The sequence below is a fragment of the Natator depressus genome, chromosome 7, assembly GCF_965152275.1.
Source record: "Natator depressus isolate rNatDep1 chromosome 7, rNatDep2.hap1, whole genome shotgun sequence".
NCBI classification, from domain to species: Eukaryota; Metazoa; Chordata; order Testudines; family Cheloniidae; genus Natator; species Natator depressus.
In genome coordinates this window covers 33,306,004-33,325,903 of record NC_134240.1, presented here as the reverse complement: position 1 = coordinate 33,325,903, position 19,900 = coordinate 33,306,004, and the positions used below count along the sequence as shown (strand labels likewise).

Sequence of the window (19,900 nt, the reverse complement as noted above, 5' to 3'; positions counted from 1 at the left end):
AAATGGCTGCAGCAGCTCAGTCAGCTTCCTGCAGGAGCAGGATCCTAGCCTCTGCTGCCTGTGAGGATAGGTCTACACAAACAAAACCTCTTGCTGTTTGTCTGTCTCAGGGAAGGTACCTGCTCCCCACCAGTCCAAAGGCGGGGGAGGAGGAGGCTGGCTCCAATAGGGCTGCGGCCCCTTAGTCCAGCCCAGAGAGCCTTGGCTTTCCACCACCACATACTCCCCCAACATCTATGGGCTGGCTTCCAACCCCTGCATCTCCCGTTCACATGCATGTAGGTCAGGGGCCCAGGGTGCCCCTCAGCTGAAATAGCTGGTGATGAGCTCTTGCCGCAGGCACTGGGACTCCTGGGAGAGGGGCTCAGGGTGGGGAGAAGCCTGGGCAGGTTGCCTGGCACCCAGCTCCACCCCCTCAGGCATGGCAATGCCCCGCCCCACAGCCATATTGTGCAAGACACAGCAAGCCACAAAGATGTGACAGACCTTGAGGGGGCTGTACTGGAGCACCCCCCCTGCCCGGTCCAGGCACCGGAACCGGCCCTTTAGTGCCCCCACTGTACGTCCCACCACAGCCTGTGTGGCCATGTGCGCTGTGTTGTATCGCTGCTCAGCTGCTGTCTCTGCTGTCTCCACTGGTGTCAGCAGCCAGGGCTTCAGGGGGTAGGTGCCATCCCCTGTGGAGAACCAGACATGGGTTATGCTCTGCAGGTTGACTCTCTGGCTGTCCCTGTCCTTCCACCCATCCCCATGGCAGGCTCCAGCCTTTAAGATGGGGCCTCTCCCCTCCGTAGGATGCCAGCTCCAATCAGGCTCTGGGCAGGGGCACTGGCAGGCTCAGGAGGGGTGGGGAATGGAATAATGGGGGTCCTTCCCTGTCTTAGGCAGCTTAGAATTTGCAAGTCTCCATGATGCTCCAAGAGGGAGGAAAGGCCTATCAAGACCTAGTGTGTCCCTCTCCCCTATGGGGTTCTTCCAGGCAGGGCAGGCTGAGGCAGGTAGCAGAATCTGGTAGGTGGGTGGGCATTCCCTCAGGGCCCCCTGCACCTAGTGGGGAATTCAGGCTAGTGTGGGGGATGCAGGTGCCAGCAGCTGTCATGGAGCCTTCACCACACAACCTGTGTTTGAACCACCCTGGGCAATCTCACCACTGGAGCTTGGCCTGTGGTTCATGGCTGGTGCAGTTAGCCTTGATTTCTTCCCTGGCTGCTAAATGCAGGCAGGGCTGCTATGATGGGCTAGGGGTGGGATCAAGGTTACCCTGCTGAGATAGGAGTCCTACTTCTGTGGTGGAGAGTGGAGACACTGGGGAGCGGGGAGAGCCAAGTAAGGTGCAGCAGGTGCATGAGACTGGCAGGTGGGGCAGCCGAGGGAGGGGTCCCTAGGCCATGGCTCACCCAGCAGCCAGCCATTCATGTTCTGGTGCCCCTCAAAGATGCCCCTGAGGCTGGAACAGCTGAGGATGTGGGCATCCGGCACAGAGCCAGGGAACTCAGCCACCACATGGGTTATCATGCCGTGGGCATCGCACACCAGCTGCATGTTCATGGAGTGGAAACGCAATGGGTTGCGGTAGAGGTTCTCGTGATCCGAGGGCGGCTTGAGAGCCACGTGGGTGCAGCCCAGCGTGCCCAGCACATTGGGGAAGCCAGCAATGCGCAGAAACTCCTCTTTGGTGCGGGCCTGCTGCCGAGGCTGGAAGGGGAAGCGGATGTAGGCATTGGCACGGCGGGTCAGGGCGGTCGTGACTTGGGAGACACAGCGGGACATGCTGGCCTGGCTGATGCCAGCCGCGTCGCCCGCCGGCGTCTGAAAGGTGCCCGAGGTGTAGAAGTTGAGGGCAGCCGTCACCTTGACGTAAACAGGGAGAGCATGGCTGCGGCCAGTCGAGGGCTGCAGGTCGCGCTCTAGTGCGTGGCACAGATCTCGGATCATCTCAGGGTTGAGCTGGTAGCGCCGCATCACCTGCTCCTCTGGCATGTTCAGGAACTGGATCCGGGGCTTGAACACCCGCTCCTGGGGCAGCCGCCGCCGCCGGCGGGCATGGGCACGCTGAGCCAGCAGGTACAGCGCCATGGGGGAGCCGCAGCCACCCGGGGGGGAACGGCTCGAGCTCCAGAGAGCAGGCCTGGGGGAAGCTCGACAGGGGCGGCGGGAAGGAAGGGGGCGGGGAGGGATTTCCTCTTGCCCGAGTGGGGAGTGGGAGGGTATTTAGGATTGGGGGGCAGGGTCCCTACTTGCCCCGACCGGGGGTGGGGGAGGAGCCAGAGGGCGGGGTCTCCACGTGCTCCGGCGCCGGGGGTATCTAGATATTAGAGTCCCCCCACCACCACCCCCCTGCTGGTGGGGGAGGCTCCGAGCCAGAGGGACCCGCTGCCAGCAGCTCACCGCCTCCAGTTCGCCGCGGACCCTGCGCAAGACACGCCCCCCCCTTCCACCAATCAGCGCGCCCCACTCGTGATGATTAATGAGGCGTCAAACCCTACGCCACCTATACGGCATATTCTAATGAGCCCCGGCGGAAGCTGTAGTGAAGTCAGACCACTTCCGGTAGAAACGATGGCTAGATCGGGGTAATTCCGGCGGAAGTGCTTCCTGGTAGGGCCCATCAGGGAGGGAACACTTCCGGTGGCGCGTAGTTCGGGCGCGGGATGGAGCCGGATGTGGAGTCCCTGCCCCGCGGAGGCTTCCGTTGCCGCCTCTGTCATGTGACTGCGGCCAACAGTAAGGGCCGCAGGGTCGGGGTCACCGGGGTCGCGAGTCACTTGGGGGTGGGATGCTACGAAGCCAGGGTGGGGGCTGGGGGTGAAGTTGAGGGGCCAGCGTCAGAGATCACAGTCTGGTGGCTAGGAAGTGTTGGGGTCATGGCACCACTTAGGTCAGAGGTCATGGGAGGTCTGGTCCTGGGGTTAGAGGTCACAATTGGTCAGAGGACGTGGCACCTTTGGACCATAATCTGAATGGGTTGCTGTCAGGTCACCATGCAGGTCAGAGGTCACAATTGGGGTCAGTGTTGAGGTGTTATGGTGTGTTTGTGGGGTTAGGGGGTTAATGTCAGGGCAAACAAAGCAGCATTGTGGGTGTAAATGTCTCTGTCTCCATCCAGGTCAGGGGTCACAGACTGGGAGTGCTTGTGGGGGGTGTTAAGTCAGAGGTTGCCATATGGGGGTTAGTGGCAAGTTAAAGATTGCCCTCTGGCTCAGGGATGTCAGTATTTGAGGGAGTTGCAGTAGGGGGACAATGTGATCTTCCTCTGCCCCTGTGTTTCCCCATCACTCCTGAGCTGCATGTGCCTCCCCTGCAGAGCCCAGCCTGCAAGATCATCTGCAGGGGAAGAAGCACCAGCGGCTGGAGAGCTTGCGTGCCAAGCGGCAAGACCAGGAGCTTCGCAGTGTCTTTGTCAGTGGCTTCCACAAGGGTACATCAGCCTCCGAGCTGAGTGAATACTTCCAGGCGTTCGGGGACGTGGCCAGTGTGGTGATGGATAAAGACAAGGTGAGTCCCAAGGTCGGGACAGGGGCTCCCTGGGGTAGATGAGACTCCTGCCTGGTACTAACAGCTTTTTGCCCACAGGGTGTATATGCTATTGTGGAGCTACAGGACCAAGAGGTGATGGAGAAGGTGCTGGCTCAGCCTGAACATTGCCTGGGGGGGCAGCGGCTGCGGGTGAAGCCCCGGGAGAAGAAGGAATTCAAGTACATGCCTCCCAAGAAGGAGGGATCTGCACATCGTGAACAACTGAGTCCTGAAAAGCTGGTCCAGGCCCTGTGCCAGGCTGATGATGTGAGTGTGGACGGGGACCTTGGGCCTGTCCTGTCTGCTGACAAGGGTGGCTGCTGATCTGCATGGGGCAGGGACAGTCCTTTAAACTGGGGTGTGGTGCACGAGATGGTCTCCAAACTGGGGTGGTCTCCAAACTGGGATGTGGTGCGCGAGATGATCCCAGGGGGTGCGCGGTAGCAGGCGCGCTGCTGGACGGCACTCCGCCATTCTTTTTCTTCTGCGGCAGCTCTGCACATCCACGGCTGGTGTTCCCCTCCAGCGGCATGTCTGCAGCAGGTCTTCCGGACTTCACCCTGGGGGTGCGCAAGCCAAAAAGTTTGGAGACCACTGCCCTAGGGTGTGTGTATGGGGGAGGTTCTGAGCTGTCTGGGGCTAGGATGATCCCTGGAGTGGGGGTTTGGGCTGTGTGCTTACAGAGCTTAGGGGTGGGGAGAAAGAAGGACACTGGGGTTCTGAGCTGGATGGGGTAGGGTTTTGGGCTGTGCAATCCCAGGCACATGTGGGGTGTGTGTGTTTGATGATGTTACACCCTCACTCCCCTCACACACACCCAGGTGGATTCCCAGATGTTACAGCTGGTGCAGCTGTTTGAGCTCTCCGAGAGTGAGAGGCGGCTGCGACACCTACTGGTCACCCTGTTTCAGGAGGTTTTCTCAGAGTTCTTCCCTGGTAAGTGCCAGCCCCGTGTATGTGCACATGTGTCTGTCTGTCTGTCCCTGCCCCATGTGCCACTGCCATGACCTTTGCCTCCTGTGTGTGCGCAGGATGCGCCATCCTCCCCTTTGGTTCGTCAGTGAATGGATTTGACATCCATGGCTGTGACCTGGATTTGTTCCTGGACCTGGAGAAAACAAAAACCTTCCAGGCATCTGCAAAGGGACCCCAGGGGGCACAGGTGAGAATGGATGGTAACAGGGACCCCTGGGAGATCGGGGGGTTGCGGGGTAGGCACTGGTACCAGGGACCTTTGCAGTTGGGGGGCATGATGAGTGCTGGTCACTAAGTGCACCCCCTTGCAGGCTGAGGAGGAGGCAGGGCCAGGGCCAGACTCTGACTCAGAGGACTCCATCCTGAGTGACATTGATCTGACAACAGCGACGGTGCCCGAGGTGCTGGAGCTGGTGGCAGCTGTGCTACGGAAGTGCGTACCAGGTGTACACAGTGTTCAGGCAGTGCCCAGTGCCCGCCGCCCTGTCGTCAAGTTTTGCCACAAGGACTCCGGGCTGCTGGGAGATATCTCCATCAACAACAGGTGCAGAGCCTGGGAGGCAGGGCCCAGAGGCCAGGGAGTGCGTGTGGGGGATGAGGGGAGGCCATGTTGAGCCGGGGGTGGGAGCCAGCTCCATCTGGGAGGGATGGGGGACCTCTCTCATCTAGAGCATCCCTCCAGGGCAGGGTGTGTAGAGAACTGTTGACCCCGCTCTGGGGAAACATGGAGCATTCTGGCTCCATGGCCGAGACTTGTTCACCGGCTCCAAATCCACATGGGGCTTGGCCGGGTGGGGGGTGAAGTGGGCAATGGCGAGGGTTGGGGGTGCCTCAGGGGGTGTGTGTGTGTGTGTGGGGGTGTTGGTGCTGCCCTCCCAATGTGTCCCATCTCTCTGACAGGCTGGCGCTCTGCAACACACGCTTCCTACAGCTCTGTACAGAAGCTGATGAGCGGGTGCGGCCCCTGGTCTATGCACTGCGCTACTGGGCCAAGCAGCAGGCCCTGGCAGGTAAGGAGTCCCTCTTCCTGCACTAGGGGGGTACATGGTTAGAGTTCCCATCTGGAGGAATCATGCTGGGGGTGCATGAGTCTAGGATTTGGGGGTATGGACACCGCCGTCGCCTTGTCTAATGGCCCCCATCTTTCCTCAGGAAACCCCTTTGGGGGTGGCCCCCTCCTCAACAACTACGCACTGACCCTGCTGGTGCTGTTCTTCCTGCAGACGCGCAGCCCCCCGGCCTTGCCCACACTGGCCCAGCTCAGGGAGCTGACAGGTAGGAGTTACCCCACAGTGTACCCAGCTGGCGTTGCTGCATTAGCCCCTTTCATCCCTGGGGCAGTGTTTATCTCACCCCCCCACCTCTGTCTCCTCCCCAGGGGATGGGGATCAGGCTATTGTGGACGGCTGGGATTGCAGCTTCCCCCAGGATGCGTCACGGCTGGAGCCCAGCACCAACACGGAGAGTCTGTGTGAGTGCTGTTGGGGGCGGATGGGAGGGTAATGGCCTGCAGGACATCCCCCCACCCCATGTACACAGCCTACACATGGGTCTGCTGCTTGAGACCAGGTGGGCTCACTCTGCCTGCTTGGGGCGGGGGCCAGGAGGAGGGGGATCTCAATCCCCAGGGAGCCGGGCACAAGGATGTGAGTGATTGTCCCAGCTCTCAGGTGGTTTCCCTTCCCATCGTGCTCTGGGGTTGGGAGAGAAGAATGCTCCCCTGAGCTGCTGCCCCAAGGTCCATCCAACCTGGTTTCCTGCTGGCAGTCCCGTGCAGGCAGGTTCCCTGGTGCTATTGCTGGGGAGGGGGTAGAGAAGAGAATTTCTCCTTCCCCAGCTCCCCGTATGTCCTGCAGGCTGGGAGCCCCGCAAGTTCTTCCCCAGCCCCTTTGTGTTCTCATGGCTGTGCAGGGGTTCCTATCTCCCCACCCTCACCCCGCCTCTTGCCTACTTGATTCTCTTGCAGCCACCTTGTGTTTCCTGCACAAAATTATCTGTTACACACACTCTAGGCCCCCACCTTCTGTAGACTCAAAGCGTAACCCTGTCAATTTAGGCACCCCACCCTTTCCCAGTTCCTAGGGCTCCGGGTATAAGGCACCCAACTTTACCCTAAATTTGTTGCCCATACACTCTAGGACATTCCACCTCTACCTAGTTCCTAGGGTGCAAGGTTCCCACCTCTACCTAGTTCTTAGGGCTCAAGGTGTAACCTGGTTGATTTAGGTACCCTCTCCCTTTCCCAGTTCCTAGGGCTCCAGGCAAAAGGCACCTAACTTTACCTCTCCTTGGGCTCCAGGCTCTACCCCTCCATGGACTCAGAGCTTAATCTTCTATGGGTTTACGGGGTCTTTGATCAGTGAAAGAGCCTTACACAGTAATATCCTACTTAATGTGTATTTATTAACAATCACCAAAACAGAATGCACACACTAAGCATATGATGCTCTCTACTGCCAATAAGGTAGATGAACTTTTCTTGAAGGCCAGTCAGGATCAGGTCATCTGTCGGCCTCCAGCTTTTGCACGGTGTGGTTGGTAGGAAGTTGAGGTCTGGCAGCTCTGATCTTGGGGCTGTGTCCTGGAGCTGGTTCCAAAGAACTTCCTTTTTGACCTAAGTTTATATAGTGAATCTTAAGTCTTGCTTGGCTGTACCTTAACCAATCATTTTACTAAAATATTACTAAACAATTGTCTAACCAATCCTAACATTGTAAGACAATTATACCCCACCACCATAGTTGATTTACACTTAGCAAAATTAGTTCTGCAACAGACAGAAACAATCAAAGAACCAGAGACCATACAGATAAACAATAGAAAAGTAGGGAGCATAAAGGCAAAACAATAGAAATATAGATTCTACAATCACAACTGTTGTAAGTGATTTCTCACCAGACCGAATGTCATCAAACAAAGTTTTCTTTAACCATCTTAAGCTCTGTTTCTTTGTCTGGTGGTGGGTACTACTAAGACAGGGTCACCTTCCTAACAGCCCGATAGTATGTTGTTTTACTACAGTAGTTCTCAAGCTTCATTGCACCATGACCCTCTTCTGACAACAAAAATTACGGTATGACCCCAGGATGGGGGACTGGAGACCGAGCCCGCCCGAGTCCAGCCACCCCGTGGGTGGGGGGCAGCTGAAGCCCAAGGGCTTCTGCCCTGGGAGGGGGCATGTAACCTTAGCCCTGGGCAGTGGGGCTTGGGCATTGGCTTCGGCCCCATGCGGTGGGGCTTGGGCATCAGACTTGCTGGGGTCCAGGGCCAACACCAGCCTTGGCGACCCCATTAAAATGGGGTCCCGACCCACATTTTGAGAACCCCTGTTTTAATGTAATTTAGATGGAATGTGAGGACGTGACTTTCTGCTTCTTGGAATACGGCTGCATTAAAAAAAGACCTCAGACCTTATAATATGGCTACAGGAAAAGGCCTTATCCTGACACCTGGGCTCACCCTTCCCCCCTCTTCCCCCCAGCCACCTTCCTCTCATCTATCTGTATCTCCCTGCAGGTTCCCTCCTGGCCGAATTCTTCCGTGTCTTTGGGGACCATGACTTTGCTGGCTGCGTGATCTCGCTGAAGGAGGGCCGGGCACTGCCCCTCCCCAGCTTCCTGCTCTCGGAGGTGGGTGCCAAGCTCAAGTTGGGCCCCTTCAACGTGCAGGACCCCTTCGAGCTGAGCCACAACGTGGCAGCCAACGTCAATGAGAAGATAGCGCTGCGGTTCCAGCACTGCTGCCGGGACGGGGCCAAGTACTGCCGCAGCCTGCAGTACCAGCGCAAATCCAGCAAGGGAAAGGCCTGGGGGCTTGTGCGGCTCTTCCAGCCAGGTGTGCCGGAGGCTGGGGAGCTGGGCCCCGATGGGCTCCTCATCACCATCCCTTTCACGCTGATGGCACTCTCCCCTGGGAGCCGGCAGCAGTTGTGCCAGGCTAGGGACTTCCGGCGCTGCTGGTTTGACAAGGTGTGCGCCGCCATCACCTTCGTGCTGAAGGATGTGCTGAAGTGCAGCTGCACGGGGCCTGCAGGAGAACCCCTGGGGCAGGAGCCCACAGAGCAGGGTGGAGGTGAGCAGCCTATAGTGGGGTCCAAGCACCCCCGGTCTGATGAGGGAGGAAGCTTGGCTGTCTCCCCAGCCAAGAAGAAGCCGAGACCAGAGGGCCCAGCGCCAGAGGAGGAGGAGAGCGTGAGCTGGAGCTGTGCTGTGTGGCATCGTGTCTGGATGGGCCGGCGCCGCATACGGCGCCAGCTCCGACACCTGGGCAGTCCACAGCCAGACGCAGAGCAGGAGGCTGGCTCCCTGGAGGTGGAGGAGAAGGTGTCGGAGGCCATAATCCAGCAGGAGGGAGATTCCATGGGGTCAGAGCCGCTGCTGAGGTTCACAGCCTGTGCCCAGGTGGGCAGGGGCCAGGAGGACACACGGACCCTCCTGTGCTTCACCCCAGGCCCCCAGCAGGGCCTCCTGTTCCAGGACTTCTATCATTTTCTACAGGGCTTTCTTCCCAGAATGGTGGAGCGGTATGTGGGCAGAGCAGCCAGGGGTGGGCAGTGACATCCATGCCAGCACCCTGAGACTGGGGGATGCTATTTTAAATGGACTTTGCTGTGTGTACCATGCGACTGGGAAGGGAATAAAGGGCCTAGCCAAGTGCCCCTCTGGGCTGTGCCTGTCCCGCTGCTTGGGGGCTGGGGGGAAGTGGCTGGGGGCCTGGCTTGAGTGGGGAGCAGGTAGTCCCCAGATTGATGCAGGCCTTTCTCCTACCACCCTGCCCAGCCTCTTGCAAATGTGCTGCTGTGTGTCCCCTCTGGCGCCCCATAGCACTGGGATTTGAAGTGCTGGCATATTATCGGGGGTGGGGCTGATTCTTCATTGGAGTGGAGGCGGACTATCAGCAATGGCCAGTGGGGCACGAGTGGTGAGTATAAATGCAGTTGATGCCTGGGGGGGCAGTTGCAGAACAAGGAGTGAGGAGCCTGGGGTGGATAGACCTTGACTCTGACCAGTTCAGCTCCGTTCTCCTCTCCATGCAGCAGCAGCAGTACTATGCGCTCCATTGGGGGCTACTGGGGAGGGATCTATGGGAAGGGGGCAGTAAGGGGTTGGGGGATGTACTGGGAAGGGATGGGGCCCCAGGAGAGGCAGCTCAGAGCAGGCTTGGCCCCGCTCCCTCCCAGGGCTTTCAGTGCTGCCTTCCCCAAGTGGAATAGGTCAAGGGTGTGGGGGAGGGAAGAAGAAAAGGTATTTAGGGCCCTAGAGCCTGCAATACTCCCTCCCTCAGGGGCGTGCAGGTGAGGCAGCATGGGCAGCATGGGGCTAGGCTAGGATTGGGCTTCTAGAGGCAATATAGCACCTTTCCTCCATAGCATCTCGCTGGTGGGCACCGTACCTGAGGGCATTTCATACCTGAGGTTAAGCCAGGGGTTGGGGTGCAGGGCAGCAGCGTGGTCTCTGCTGGTTTCCAGTGGAGCCCGGCAGTGCAGTAGGCGATTTAACGCAGATCGATTCACTGCACCTTCTGAGTTCTGAGTGGTGGGCGGGTCCAAGACTCTTCCCCCAGCCTAAGGAGGGGGGCAAAAACCAAATGATACTGGGGGACAGCTAATAAAAAATTGGGGACAGGATTGAGGATATAGGACCCTAAGCAGGGAACTGGAGGGGGACAATGAGCAGAGAACCCTAGACTGCCTACTTCTCTTTAAAGGGGTCTAGGGAGCCAGTGGATGCCGCCCAGTCACTCTGCCCAGATGCGTGATGGAAGGGAGGAGTGGAAATAGGCCCCACAGTCGCAGAGCACTTCCCTGTCCAACATCCTCCTCCTGGAGTTATAACTGGCCATTTATAACAGCGTCAGGAGGAGGATGACAAGGAGGTCTGGGGACTTTGTGGTGCCCTGGATAGGATGTGCATAGATCAAGAGGTGGGGGGGAAAGTGCAGCCGGAACCTTAGGAGAAGGTTAAGCAGCAGCAGCCTGGTGTCTGGTAGTTTCAAGTAGAGCTCTGCAGTGCAGTACGCTATCTAACACTGGTCTGTACAGATTTTCACTGCAACTGCATAAGCAGTTGAGCCAGTTTGGACTGAGTTGCAGACTCCAGGGTCCACATGGATTTACAGGGGAGGCTGAACTGCTTCTCCAGCTGCACTGATCACCTTCAGCCCCCAACTAAAACCTCTCCAACGCATCATCAAGGCTCTACAACCTATCCTGAAGGACGACCCATCACTCTCCCAGATCTTGGGAGACAGGCTAGTCCTTGCTTACAGACAGCCCCCCAACCTGAAGCAAATACTCACCAGCAACCACACAACAGAACCACTAACCCAGGAACCTATCATTGCACCAAAGCCTGTTGCCAACTGTGTCCATATATCTATTCAGGGGACACCATCATATGGCCTAATCACATCAGCCACAGTATCAGAGGCTCGTTCACCTGCACATCTACCAATGTGAGATATGCCATCATGTGCCAGCAATGCCCCTCTGCCATGTACATTAGTCAAACTGGACAGTCTCTACGTAAAAAAATAAATGGACACAAATCAGACGTCAAGAATTATAACATTCAAAAACCAGTTGGAGAACACTTCAATCTCTCTGGTTACTTGATTACAGACCTAAAAGTTGCAATTTTTCAACAAATAAACTTCAAAAACAGACTCCAACGAGAGACTGCTGAATTGGAATTAATTTGCAAACTGGGTACAATTAACTTAGGCTTGAATAGAGATTGGGAGTGGATGGGTCATTACAGAAAGTAAAACTATTTCCCCATGTTTATTTCCCCCCCCACCCCCCTTCCTCACACATTCTTGTCAACTGCTGGAAATGGCCCACCTTGATTATCACTACAAAAGGTCATTTAACACCCCGCCCCTCCCCCCCCCCCCCCGCTGGTAATAGCTCACCTTAAGTGATCACTCTCGTTAGTGCTGTAGCTCACGAAAGCTTATGCTCAAATAAATTGGTTAGTCTCTAAGGTGCCACAAGTACTCCTTTTCTTTTCTCGTTAGTGTGTATGGTAACACCCATTGTTTCATGTTCTCTATGTATATAAATCTCCCCACTGTATTTTCCACTGAATATATCCGATGAAGTGAGCTGTAGCTCACGAAAGCTTATGCTCAAATAAATTGGTTAGTCTCTAAGGTGCCACAAGTACTCCTTTTCTTTTTGCGAATACAGACTAACATGGCTGGTACTCTGAAACCTTCAGGTTTAACATGGCCTGAGCAAATTTTGATTTATTTATCCAAAGTAGACTTGCTTCTCCCCTAGCCCACTGGGCAGTGTCCACAATGGGAGAGTAGTGCTGGAGGTTGATCTGGCTGGCAAATCTACTCCAACCAAACACAGGGAAGGGGAGGGAATGGGTGGCTGTGTCTTGGGAGACTGAACAGACAAAGGGTGGGACAAAGGCCCCTTGAATGGTGACAAAAGAGTGCTTCAGTCTAAGGGGGGAGGGAGACTTCAGGCACACCGTACCCATTCACTGATTGGATCCTGGTCTTCTGCACTGTCATTAAATGTAGGCCCTAATTTGCATTTTATTGTGTTTTGTATTGTAACCGTTTGTTTCCACCATTCACTTGTTGCTTGTGGAATCTCCGTTTTCTTAAATAAAATGTTTGTTTCATTACACATGCTGTATGTTATACAAGAGCAGGGATTTAAGGTAAAGCTAATACATTAGGGTCGGGACACTGCTTCTTTGCGGGGGAGGGGACGCTGAGGATCTGGGGTTTGTGTGGGGCTGGATATCACAGGGGAACATGTTTTGAGTGGCTGCCAGGCTGCTGGTGGTCCTGAGAACCATCATTCCCTTCCCCCTTACCGAGGGGGCTGCACTATACTGTCACTAAAGGAGAGGTCAGTGAAGATTTGTGGCTTCTCTTCTTGGCCTCCCAAAAGACAAGTAAAGGAAGTGCAGAGCTGCCAGTATTCAGCCCCTCTGATATCACCCCACGTTTATTTAAGTGTGGAAATAGATGTAAGTCCTCAATTTAAGAAAGTACTTAATGCTTTCTGAAACCCATTCCTAGTCAGGTCAGCACTTCAGCACCTACTTTTTAAGCACATGCTTAAATCAATGTGCTTTATGCATGTGCTCGAGTACTGCCCTGAACAAGAATACTTTTCTAAATTGGCAACTGAGGTGCAGATATGTGGGCAACGGGTCCATCTACAGCTGGGCGTTACTCTGGATTAACAGTGTGTGCGGGGACCCCTGCAGGGCAGCTAAACCTGTAGCAAGGCAGCACTACTCCGGCACGGGCGCGTCCATACACGAAGTTAAAGTCACACGAGCCAAGCCCCTGGACCCACTGAAGTGTAAGTAGGTCCGTGGAGTGACAGGGGACGCTCCCCATGCGCAGAGAAGCCCTAAAACCAGCCTGCCTGGTGCAAAGCGGGGAACAGCCCGGGACAGCAGCCTGACAGCTCCTGCAGCTGGAACGTTCGCGCCTCCGCCCCGCTCCGCCGCTGAGGCACGAGCCCGACTCTCACTCCTGCGGCTCCCGCTCCTCCGGGCCCGGAACTCTGAGCCCCGCCCTCTGCTGTCCCGAGAGCTCGACGCGCCCCGCCCCCTGGCGGCCTCAGGCCTTGTCCCCACGTGGGTTTGGATAGATTTGCACGGCGGCCAATAGGCGCTTGGGATTCCAGTGCCCTACACCACCTGTTCATTGGCTGAGACGCGGCGGAGGCGGGGCTAGCTGCGCCGTGGAATAAGGGTTTGAAGCTGCTCGAGCTGCAGCCGGGTGAACCCCGATTTCCCCCCCCCCGACCCAGGTCCCGCCCCTCTCGCCGCCGCCATGTCCGAGCGCGAGGAGCGGCGCTTCGTGGAGCTGCCGCGCGAGTCCGTGCGCCTGATGGCGGAGAGCGCGGGGCTGGAGCTGACGGACGAGGTGGCCGCGCTGCTGGCCGAGGACGTGTGTTACCGCCTGCGGGAGGCCGCCCAGGTGCGGGAGCCGGGCCCGGCGCTGGGGGCGGAGATTGCACAGGGCCTGGGGGGCCGGCTTGTGACCCCTTCCCCGGGGAGGGGCTGCCCCTAGGAGCGGTCTGAGCCCTCCGCCTCCCATCGGCGGCTGTCCCTGAGGCTGGAGACCCGAGCCCCCCCACGCCGCACCTCCCGCCCTTGGGGCTGGTCCCACCGATTCCTCACTTTCCCTCTCCCCTCCTGCAGAACAGCTCCCAGTTCATGAAACACACCAAACGCCGGAAACTGACGGTGGAGGATTTCAACCGGGCCCTTCGCTGGAGCAACGTGGAGGTGAGCGAGCAGGAGAGGGGGCAGCGGGAGGCTGAGGCTGTTGCTGCTGCTCTCTCCTGCCCACAGACCGGTGCTAGCAGGATGGAGTTCAAAGAGCGCCCAGATCAGCCCTCTCCACCCGGACGCTGATGGTGGTGGCAGGCCCAGCTGTCCCCAAGATGGGCCTGGCAAGGGAATGACCGTCTGGTGTCCTTGCAGGTGGTGTGTGGCTATGGCTCCCAGGACCCCCTTCCCTTCCGTGCTATAAAGGAAGGGGAACTCTATTTCCAGGAGGATCGTGAGATCAATCTGGTGGAGCTGGCCCTGGCCACCAACCTCCCCAAGGGCTGTGCAGAGACAGCAGTGAGAGGTGTGTGTCACCCTGCTGGGGGGGCAGGGTGTGTGTGGTTACTCCATCCTCCAGGGTTCTCCCTCCAGGCTCTCTCTCTAGGGCTTTGGGCAGCCTACTTCTGAATGTCCCAAATTACAGGGCTCCCAGCTCCTTCCCTGGGGAGCATCCCCTGGGCACATCCCATCCCCCTGTCTGCAAACAGCAGGACACCCACCTAGCCCCTCTGCCTTGGAGACAGTTGTCTGTCCCCCCCACATCTATCCCATAGCAGGGCACAATGGAGGCCCCCAGGGGAGGATAGTTCCCTGTCAGGATTGCTTACCAGTCTCCTTTAGTCACTGTTCAGCCAGGCAAGACACATGTTGCTTCCACTGTAAATTAGTTCCTCTGGCACTCAGATCCAAGCTGTTGAGCTAGTGGCTCTTCCCTGGACCTGCACCTAATGCGTAGCTTGGACCTGAGCACGATATCCCAAGTGGGGTCTCCTCAGAGCTAGTGAGGAGGGGGTTGATGCCCCATGCTCTGTGACTTGGGTACCTAGAACTCTCTCCCAGGCTGCCTCATGAGAAGGGGAGCATCTTGGCCCAGGGACGGTTGGAGGGATCAGCCAGGTTGTTTAACAGCATCTATACTTGCATTGTAGTTCACGTCTCTTATCTGGATGGGAAAGGAAATCTGGAACCACAGGGAGCTGGTAAGAACTTCTCAGTAACTCATTCCCTTGCCCTTATCTCCCTCTTGTATTGAAGCTGCACATACAGGCCCCAACCAGGATGGGGCCCCCACTGTGCTGGGTGCTGTACAGACAGTTGCTGCCCTGCAGAGCTAACAATGACCTCATCCTACTCCCTGTTAAGTTGTTCTCAAACTAAACCCTGAGCCAGGAGGTTTTCTCTCCCTTCCCAAACCTTTGCTAGCATTAGCTACCCAACGCTCGCTTGTCCTAGTTATCCAGATACACATCCAGTCCCTCTAAATCTCACTTAGTTCTTGGCCTCTGCACCATCCTGCGGTAGGGAGTCTCCCAGGCCAATCACACAGTGTGTGGAAAAGTATGTCCTTTTATCAGTTAGGAATTTTGCCACCTTTCGGTCGCTCCTGTCCCCTTGTCCTTGTGTGAGGAGATTGGGAGAACAGAAGCTCCCGATCTCCCTTCTCTGTTCCAGTCATTATCTATCAGCTTTTCTCCTGTCCCTCTTCTAAACAATCCCAATCTTTTCAATCTCTTCATATGAGAGTTTTCCCCTGGTCATTCTCTGATGCCTGACCCCACCCCCGTTCTGCCATCTCCTTTCTGAACAATGCCCCATGGCAGGTCCCTACACTGTACTGAGGCTCGGGCTGCTGCTGCCTTCCTAGGGATCCTTGGTGCTTCGGAGGGGTCTCCACTGAATTCCCATAACCTTTGCCTTCCTGGCTTTTTCTCCAGTGCCCAGTGCTGTCTCCACTCTCTCAGATGACCTGCTGAAGTACTACCAGCATGTGACCCGAGCTGTGCTTGGGGATGACCCGCAGCTAATGAAGGTGGGTGCGGGGCTGGAGATCAGTGCCTTTATCTCAGACTGGCCTGAATGGGGGGGTGTTTCAAGGACTGTAGAGCCCCAGCCTCCACAGAAGCTACTTCTGCTCCAGGTTTGATGCAACCCAATAGAGGAAGGTTCCCTGAAAGTTCTGGCACCAGTGGTCCAGCTGGAGAATTGCCCACCAGCTCTGGATGGCTCGAGTGGCTCAGGAGGACGTGCAGCAGGGATCGCTGGCCCTGTGGGGGGAGCCTTACTAAGGGAGAATGGCTACATGACAAACTGTGGTGCAACCCCTCTCCTCCCCATTTCCCCCCCCCCCAACTGGGGCTCTCCATTCATTTCCTGGCTGGGGCACCCCTCTTCCTCTGACCCTTATCTGACACTTCCCCCTCCCCCTCCCCCCCCCAGGTTGCCCTCCAGGACCTGCAGACCAACTCGAAGATCGCAGCCCTGCTGCCCTACTTTGTCTACGTGGTCAGTGGGGTGAGTGGAGCAGGAGGCCCTTGGGCATGTGACCCACGTGAGAAACAGGGTGGGGTGGACAGGAGACCCTCCCAAGCGTGTGGCTCCCCTAGGGCAGCCCATGCCCTCCTTCCGGCAGCTACGAGTGTTTTGCTCTCTTCCTTCTCCTGGCCCAGGTGAAGTCCGTCAGCCATGACCTGGAGCAGCTGAACCGCCTGCTGCACATCGCCAAGAGCCTCATCCAGAATCCCTACCTGTGCCTGGGCTCCTATGTCAAGAGCCTGATCGCCAGCGTCATGTACTGCGTGCTGGAGCCACTTGCCGCATCCATCAACCCCCTCAATGACCACTGGACGCTCCGGGACTACGCTGCAATGCTCCTGAGCCACATCTTCTGGTGTGGCCCGGCGGGGAGGGGCTGAAAGGAATCACTGCCACCCACACCACCCAGGCAGGGGAGTCACCAGCATGTCTGGTGTCAGTGGGCATCTCCTTCAGAGTCCAGTGCTGCCCCTGCTCTCCCAGGCAGGACACTGTGCCCCAAGGGTGTCTGGAGTTCCCTTCTTTCATGCCCACAGCTCTGACGGAGCATGATGGGGTAGGGGAGGGTCCTGGGGGGGGGGATGCACGATGAGTCCCATCTCCAGGGATTTTCAGCCTCTGCTCGGTCTCCTCCCTCAGGACGCATGGCGACCTTGTCAGTGGCCTGTACCACCAGATCTTGCTGTCCCTCCAGAAGGTGCTGGCTGATCCGGTGCGCCCGCTTTGCTCTCATTATGGGGCCGTGGTGGGGCTGCATGCCCTGGGGTGGAAGGTAAGGGACAGCTCTCGATCCCACACGATCTTTGGGCAAAGGGAGGCAAGCAAACGGTGGTGGTACCCAGGCCAAACACCCTGTTTCCCTGGGAGGTAGGTCTGCGAATTGAAGCAGTGATGCTATCCCAGGCTGGTGGCTACGCTGGGTCCCTCTATGTTGTGGGGGCATCGGAGGACGTGGTGACCTGCTGCAGGGGCTGGTAATCGCTGCTCAGTGCCCCACTCCCATCTCTTTTTGTGCACACACAAGGCAGAGGACCCTGGCTCAGCTCCCCTGGCCGGTACTTTAGCTTCTCACGCAGTGACTGTGCTGTTGGTTCTTGGGCCCAGTCAGTAAATGGCCATTTTTGGGATGGAACTTTGCTCTCTCCTCCAGGCTGTGGAGCGAGTCCTCTACCCCCATCTCTCCACCTACTGGGCGAACCTGCAGGCTGTGCTCGATGACTACTCTGTCTCCAATGCTCAGGTGAAGGCTGATGGGCACAAGGTGTACGGTGCCATTCTGGTGAGTCTCACCCCACCCGTCCAGAGGAGAGGGCTGGGCTAGGGCTCTGCCTACACGGCGCACACACTCACTGCAGTTCCAGGCAGTCCAGAAGCCCCTGCTCTCAGGGAAGGGAAGGCACTGAGCTCCCATCTCCCAATAGCAGAGCATCTGGCCTGTCAGACTAGATACAGGGCCCCTGCCAGAAAAGGGATGGGGGTGACTTGGCTTCTCCTTGGGTAGGGTGAAGGGGGTTTTCCAGTGCCCCTTATATCAGGGGTGGGGATGGGCAGAGAGGGCTGTGTGAGCAGCAGCCTCGCGCAGAGGCCCAGCTGAGCCAGGGATCCTCCAGTGTACTGCTGTGTGTGGCTGGGTTTGTAGCTGGGGTTAAGGAGCAGAGAGACCAGGGCTTCTAACCAGAGCAGCTCTTCCTTTGCCAGGTGGCAGTAGAGCGCCTGCTGAAGATGAAGGCGCAGTCAGTGTCAGCCCAGGGGGACAGGCCATGTAGGGATAGGTGCCGGCGGGAGAGCTCTCCCTGGCTCAGCCCCCTGCAAGATCCCCAAGTGGAATTCAGCTTTGGCATCGCCAGCCACCTGCTGCAGCTTGGCAGTGGGGGCCCCCAGCTGGGTACTGGCATCTCTGCTGACCTTCCCACTGTCTCCCTGCACGAGACCTACCGGGAGCTCTACGACTTCTTTGGAGACAGCCTGGCCACCCGCTTTGGCACGGGCTCGGGGCTACAGTCAGCCGAGCCGACACCTCCTGGCCCCAAGGTCTTGGACACGAAGAAAGAGCAGCCAGCCTTTGGCACAGGGGACGTGGTGCGCAAGATGCCCCAGCTGACAGCCAACGCCACAGTGAGCCCCCGGGAGGAGGAGAGCCCCCGGGCAGACTACCCACCAGGCAGGCCGGCCCTGCATCGCTCAGCCAGTGTGCCCCGCTCTCGTAGCGCATCACGCCAGCAGGGCCTCCGGCCTGGGGTCCGCGACGTTTTCCAGAAGTGCCGCTTCTCCCCACAGGGCCCACCCCACTTCAGCTTTGTGATTGCGGGTCGGCAGGTGGGCCGGCGGTGCCAGGGCCGACTGTTCCAGACCTGCTTCCCCCAGCATCATGGCCCTAGCCACATTTCCCGCTATGCCCAGAAGCTGCCCATGATCGGCAGGACCAGCAAGCCTGTGAAGAAGTGGGCCCACTCAGAGTACTCCCTCTACCTGCCTCTCTGAGGAGTGACCTCTCCCCTCCAGGACTTCAGCTCATGGCCAAACCTAGTGTGGGCCCTTCATCCCTCCCCTGTACTACTGAGCATCCCTTGTTGGATGAAGTCAGGGGCTTCCACTCAAGCCAAACCCCTCAGGAGAGGAGTTTCTCTTCCAGGGTGGAGGGGGCCTACCCAGCACCCTCTGGACTTTGCAGGGGGTGCTGAAGACACATTCTGCACTCAGCAGTGCCTCCCACGTGCCCAGACTGTGGGTAAGGTGAGCCTGTTACCTCTGCACCGATGAACTGTGCACTCCTCCAAGAGCCATCCAGGGTTTTCTGCTGTGTGATGGCTCAGGCTTTGCTGTGGAGGTGATGGGAGAGTATGTGTGGGAGAGGGGAAGTGATTGCAGGGCTTAGGGCCTCTGTGTGATCTAGGTACAGCACACAGCAGCAGACTCCATAGTCTAACTAAAGCATCTTAGCTCCCCGGCCCCAAGCCATGTCCTCCCCTGAGGGATGAGTGCCCCTACCCTCAGCACTCCCCTTGGAGTTGGGGTTTCCTGACTGCGTGCAGCATTTCTCTAACTCCCCAACCCTTGTACTGACACCTGGTTGTTTAATAAAGACACTGCTGCTGTTGGGAACAGAGGATTTGCTTGCTGACCTCTCCCTTGTTGCATGGGGTTGGATAGCTATAGCACCTCCTGTCTTGCCCCTGCTCGAGGCTGCCCCTTAGAAGCTCCTCTGGGATGTGGGCCAGTGCTTACTACAGGCAGCTAAGGGAAAACTAACAGCTAGGGCGCTCTGGCTCTCAGAGCTGAGGGAGCTGCTTCTGTCTTCCTAACCCACCACCATAAAGTAGGGGCCTTACCCCCACCCATCCCCATGCCTGCCATGTCTGTCTCCTCTCAAACACTGAATCAAAGCCTGGCAAGAGGAGCTGAGCCTGTCTATAAAGTGGGGCCCACAACGTTTTCTGAGGGTGGCTTTAAACAGCAGGACTTGACTGCTCTTTGAGCATGTGAAAGATCCCAGGGCTGTTGTAACTGTGTTTATTTTGGGGGTGAAAGGGGGTTCAACCATGTATCCCCACATCTCAGTTGCATTTCAGCAGCACTATATGGCTACACTTTGGGAACGATGCAGAGTTGCACAGGCTCAGGGCTGGGCTGGGCTGTGGCCTCTTCAACACTCACTGTAACGTGTCAAGGATGTGATTGTGTCTTCCTGTGATGCTTCACGGGCACAGCTCCCAGCAGCGAGTACAAATCCTCCGAGAGTGGGAGATGGGACCAGAGCAAAAATAAACCCTCTCTTTTAT

The 19,900-nt window shown here is 57.3% G+C and overlaps 2 protein-coding genes across 2 annotated transcripts; both read left to right on the top strand.

Moving 5' to 3' along the window:
- The first annotated feature begins 2,590 nt into the window (after window positions 1–2,590).
- TUT1 (terminal uridylyl transferase 1, U6 snRNA-specific) lies at window positions 2,591–9,460 on the top strand. The gene is made up of 10 exons (XM_074959797.1): window positions 2,591–2,724; window positions 3,305–3,495; window positions 3,574–3,783; window positions 4,338–4,452; window positions 4,548–4,678; window positions 4,803–5,035; window positions 5,392–5,501; window positions 5,644–5,766; window positions 5,870–5,962; window positions 8,008–9,460. The coding sequence occupies exons 1-10, from the start codon at window positions 2,652–2,654 to the stop codon at window positions 9,045–9,047; spliced, it is 2,319 nt and encodes a 772-aa protein (XP_074815898.1). The 5' UTR covers window positions 2,591–2,651; the 3' UTR covers window positions 9,048–9,460.
- Window positions 9,461–13,281: 3,821 nt separating this feature from the next.
- TAF6L (TATA-box binding protein associated factor 6 like) lies at window positions 13,282–19,900 on the top strand. Its single transcript, XM_074959796.1, has 10 exons — window positions 13,282–13,452; window positions 13,677–13,763; window positions 13,962–14,112; window positions 14,738–14,788; window positions 15,524–15,618; window positions 16,026–16,100; window positions 16,256–16,476; window positions 16,761–16,893; window positions 17,272–17,400; window positions 17,820–19,900. Exons 1-10 carry the CDS (start codon window positions 13,306–13,308, stop codon window positions 18,600–18,602), a joined length of 1,872 nt encoding a protein of 623 aa, XP_074815897.1. The 5' UTR covers window positions 13,282–13,305; the 3' UTR covers window positions 18,603–19,900.

What these genes read in the sequence shown, in the direction of transcription:
- TUT1 (XM_074959797.1), top strand. Translation starts at nt 2,652, where the DNA reads ATGGAGCCGGATGTGGAGTCCCTGCCCCGCGGAGGCTTCCGTTGCCGC. An exon ending in TCATGTGACTGCGGCCAACA is followed by an intron (nt 2,725 to 3,304) that starts GTAAGGGCCGCA and finishes CCTCCCCTGCAG; the next exon opens with AGCCCAGCCTGCAAGATCAT. An exon ending in CCCTGTGCCAGGCTGATGAT is followed by an intron (nt 3,784 to 4,337) that starts GTGAGTGTGGAC and finishes ACACACACCCAG; the next exon opens with GTGGATTCCCAGATGTTACA.
- TAF6L (XM_074959796.1), top strand. Translation starts at nt 13,306, where the DNA reads ATGTCCGAGCGCGAGGAGCGGCGCTTCGTGGAGCTGCCGCGCGAGTCC. An exon ending in GCCTGCGGGAGGCCGCCCAG is followed by an intron (nt 13,453 to 13,676) that starts GTGCGGGAGCCG and finishes CCCCTCCTGCAG; the next exon opens with AACAGCTCCCAGTTCATGAA. An exon ending in TTGTCTACGTGGTCAGTGGG is followed by an intron (nt 16,101 to 16,255) that starts GTGAGTGGAGCA and finishes CTCCTGGCCCAG; the next exon opens with GTGAAGTCCGTCAGCCATGA.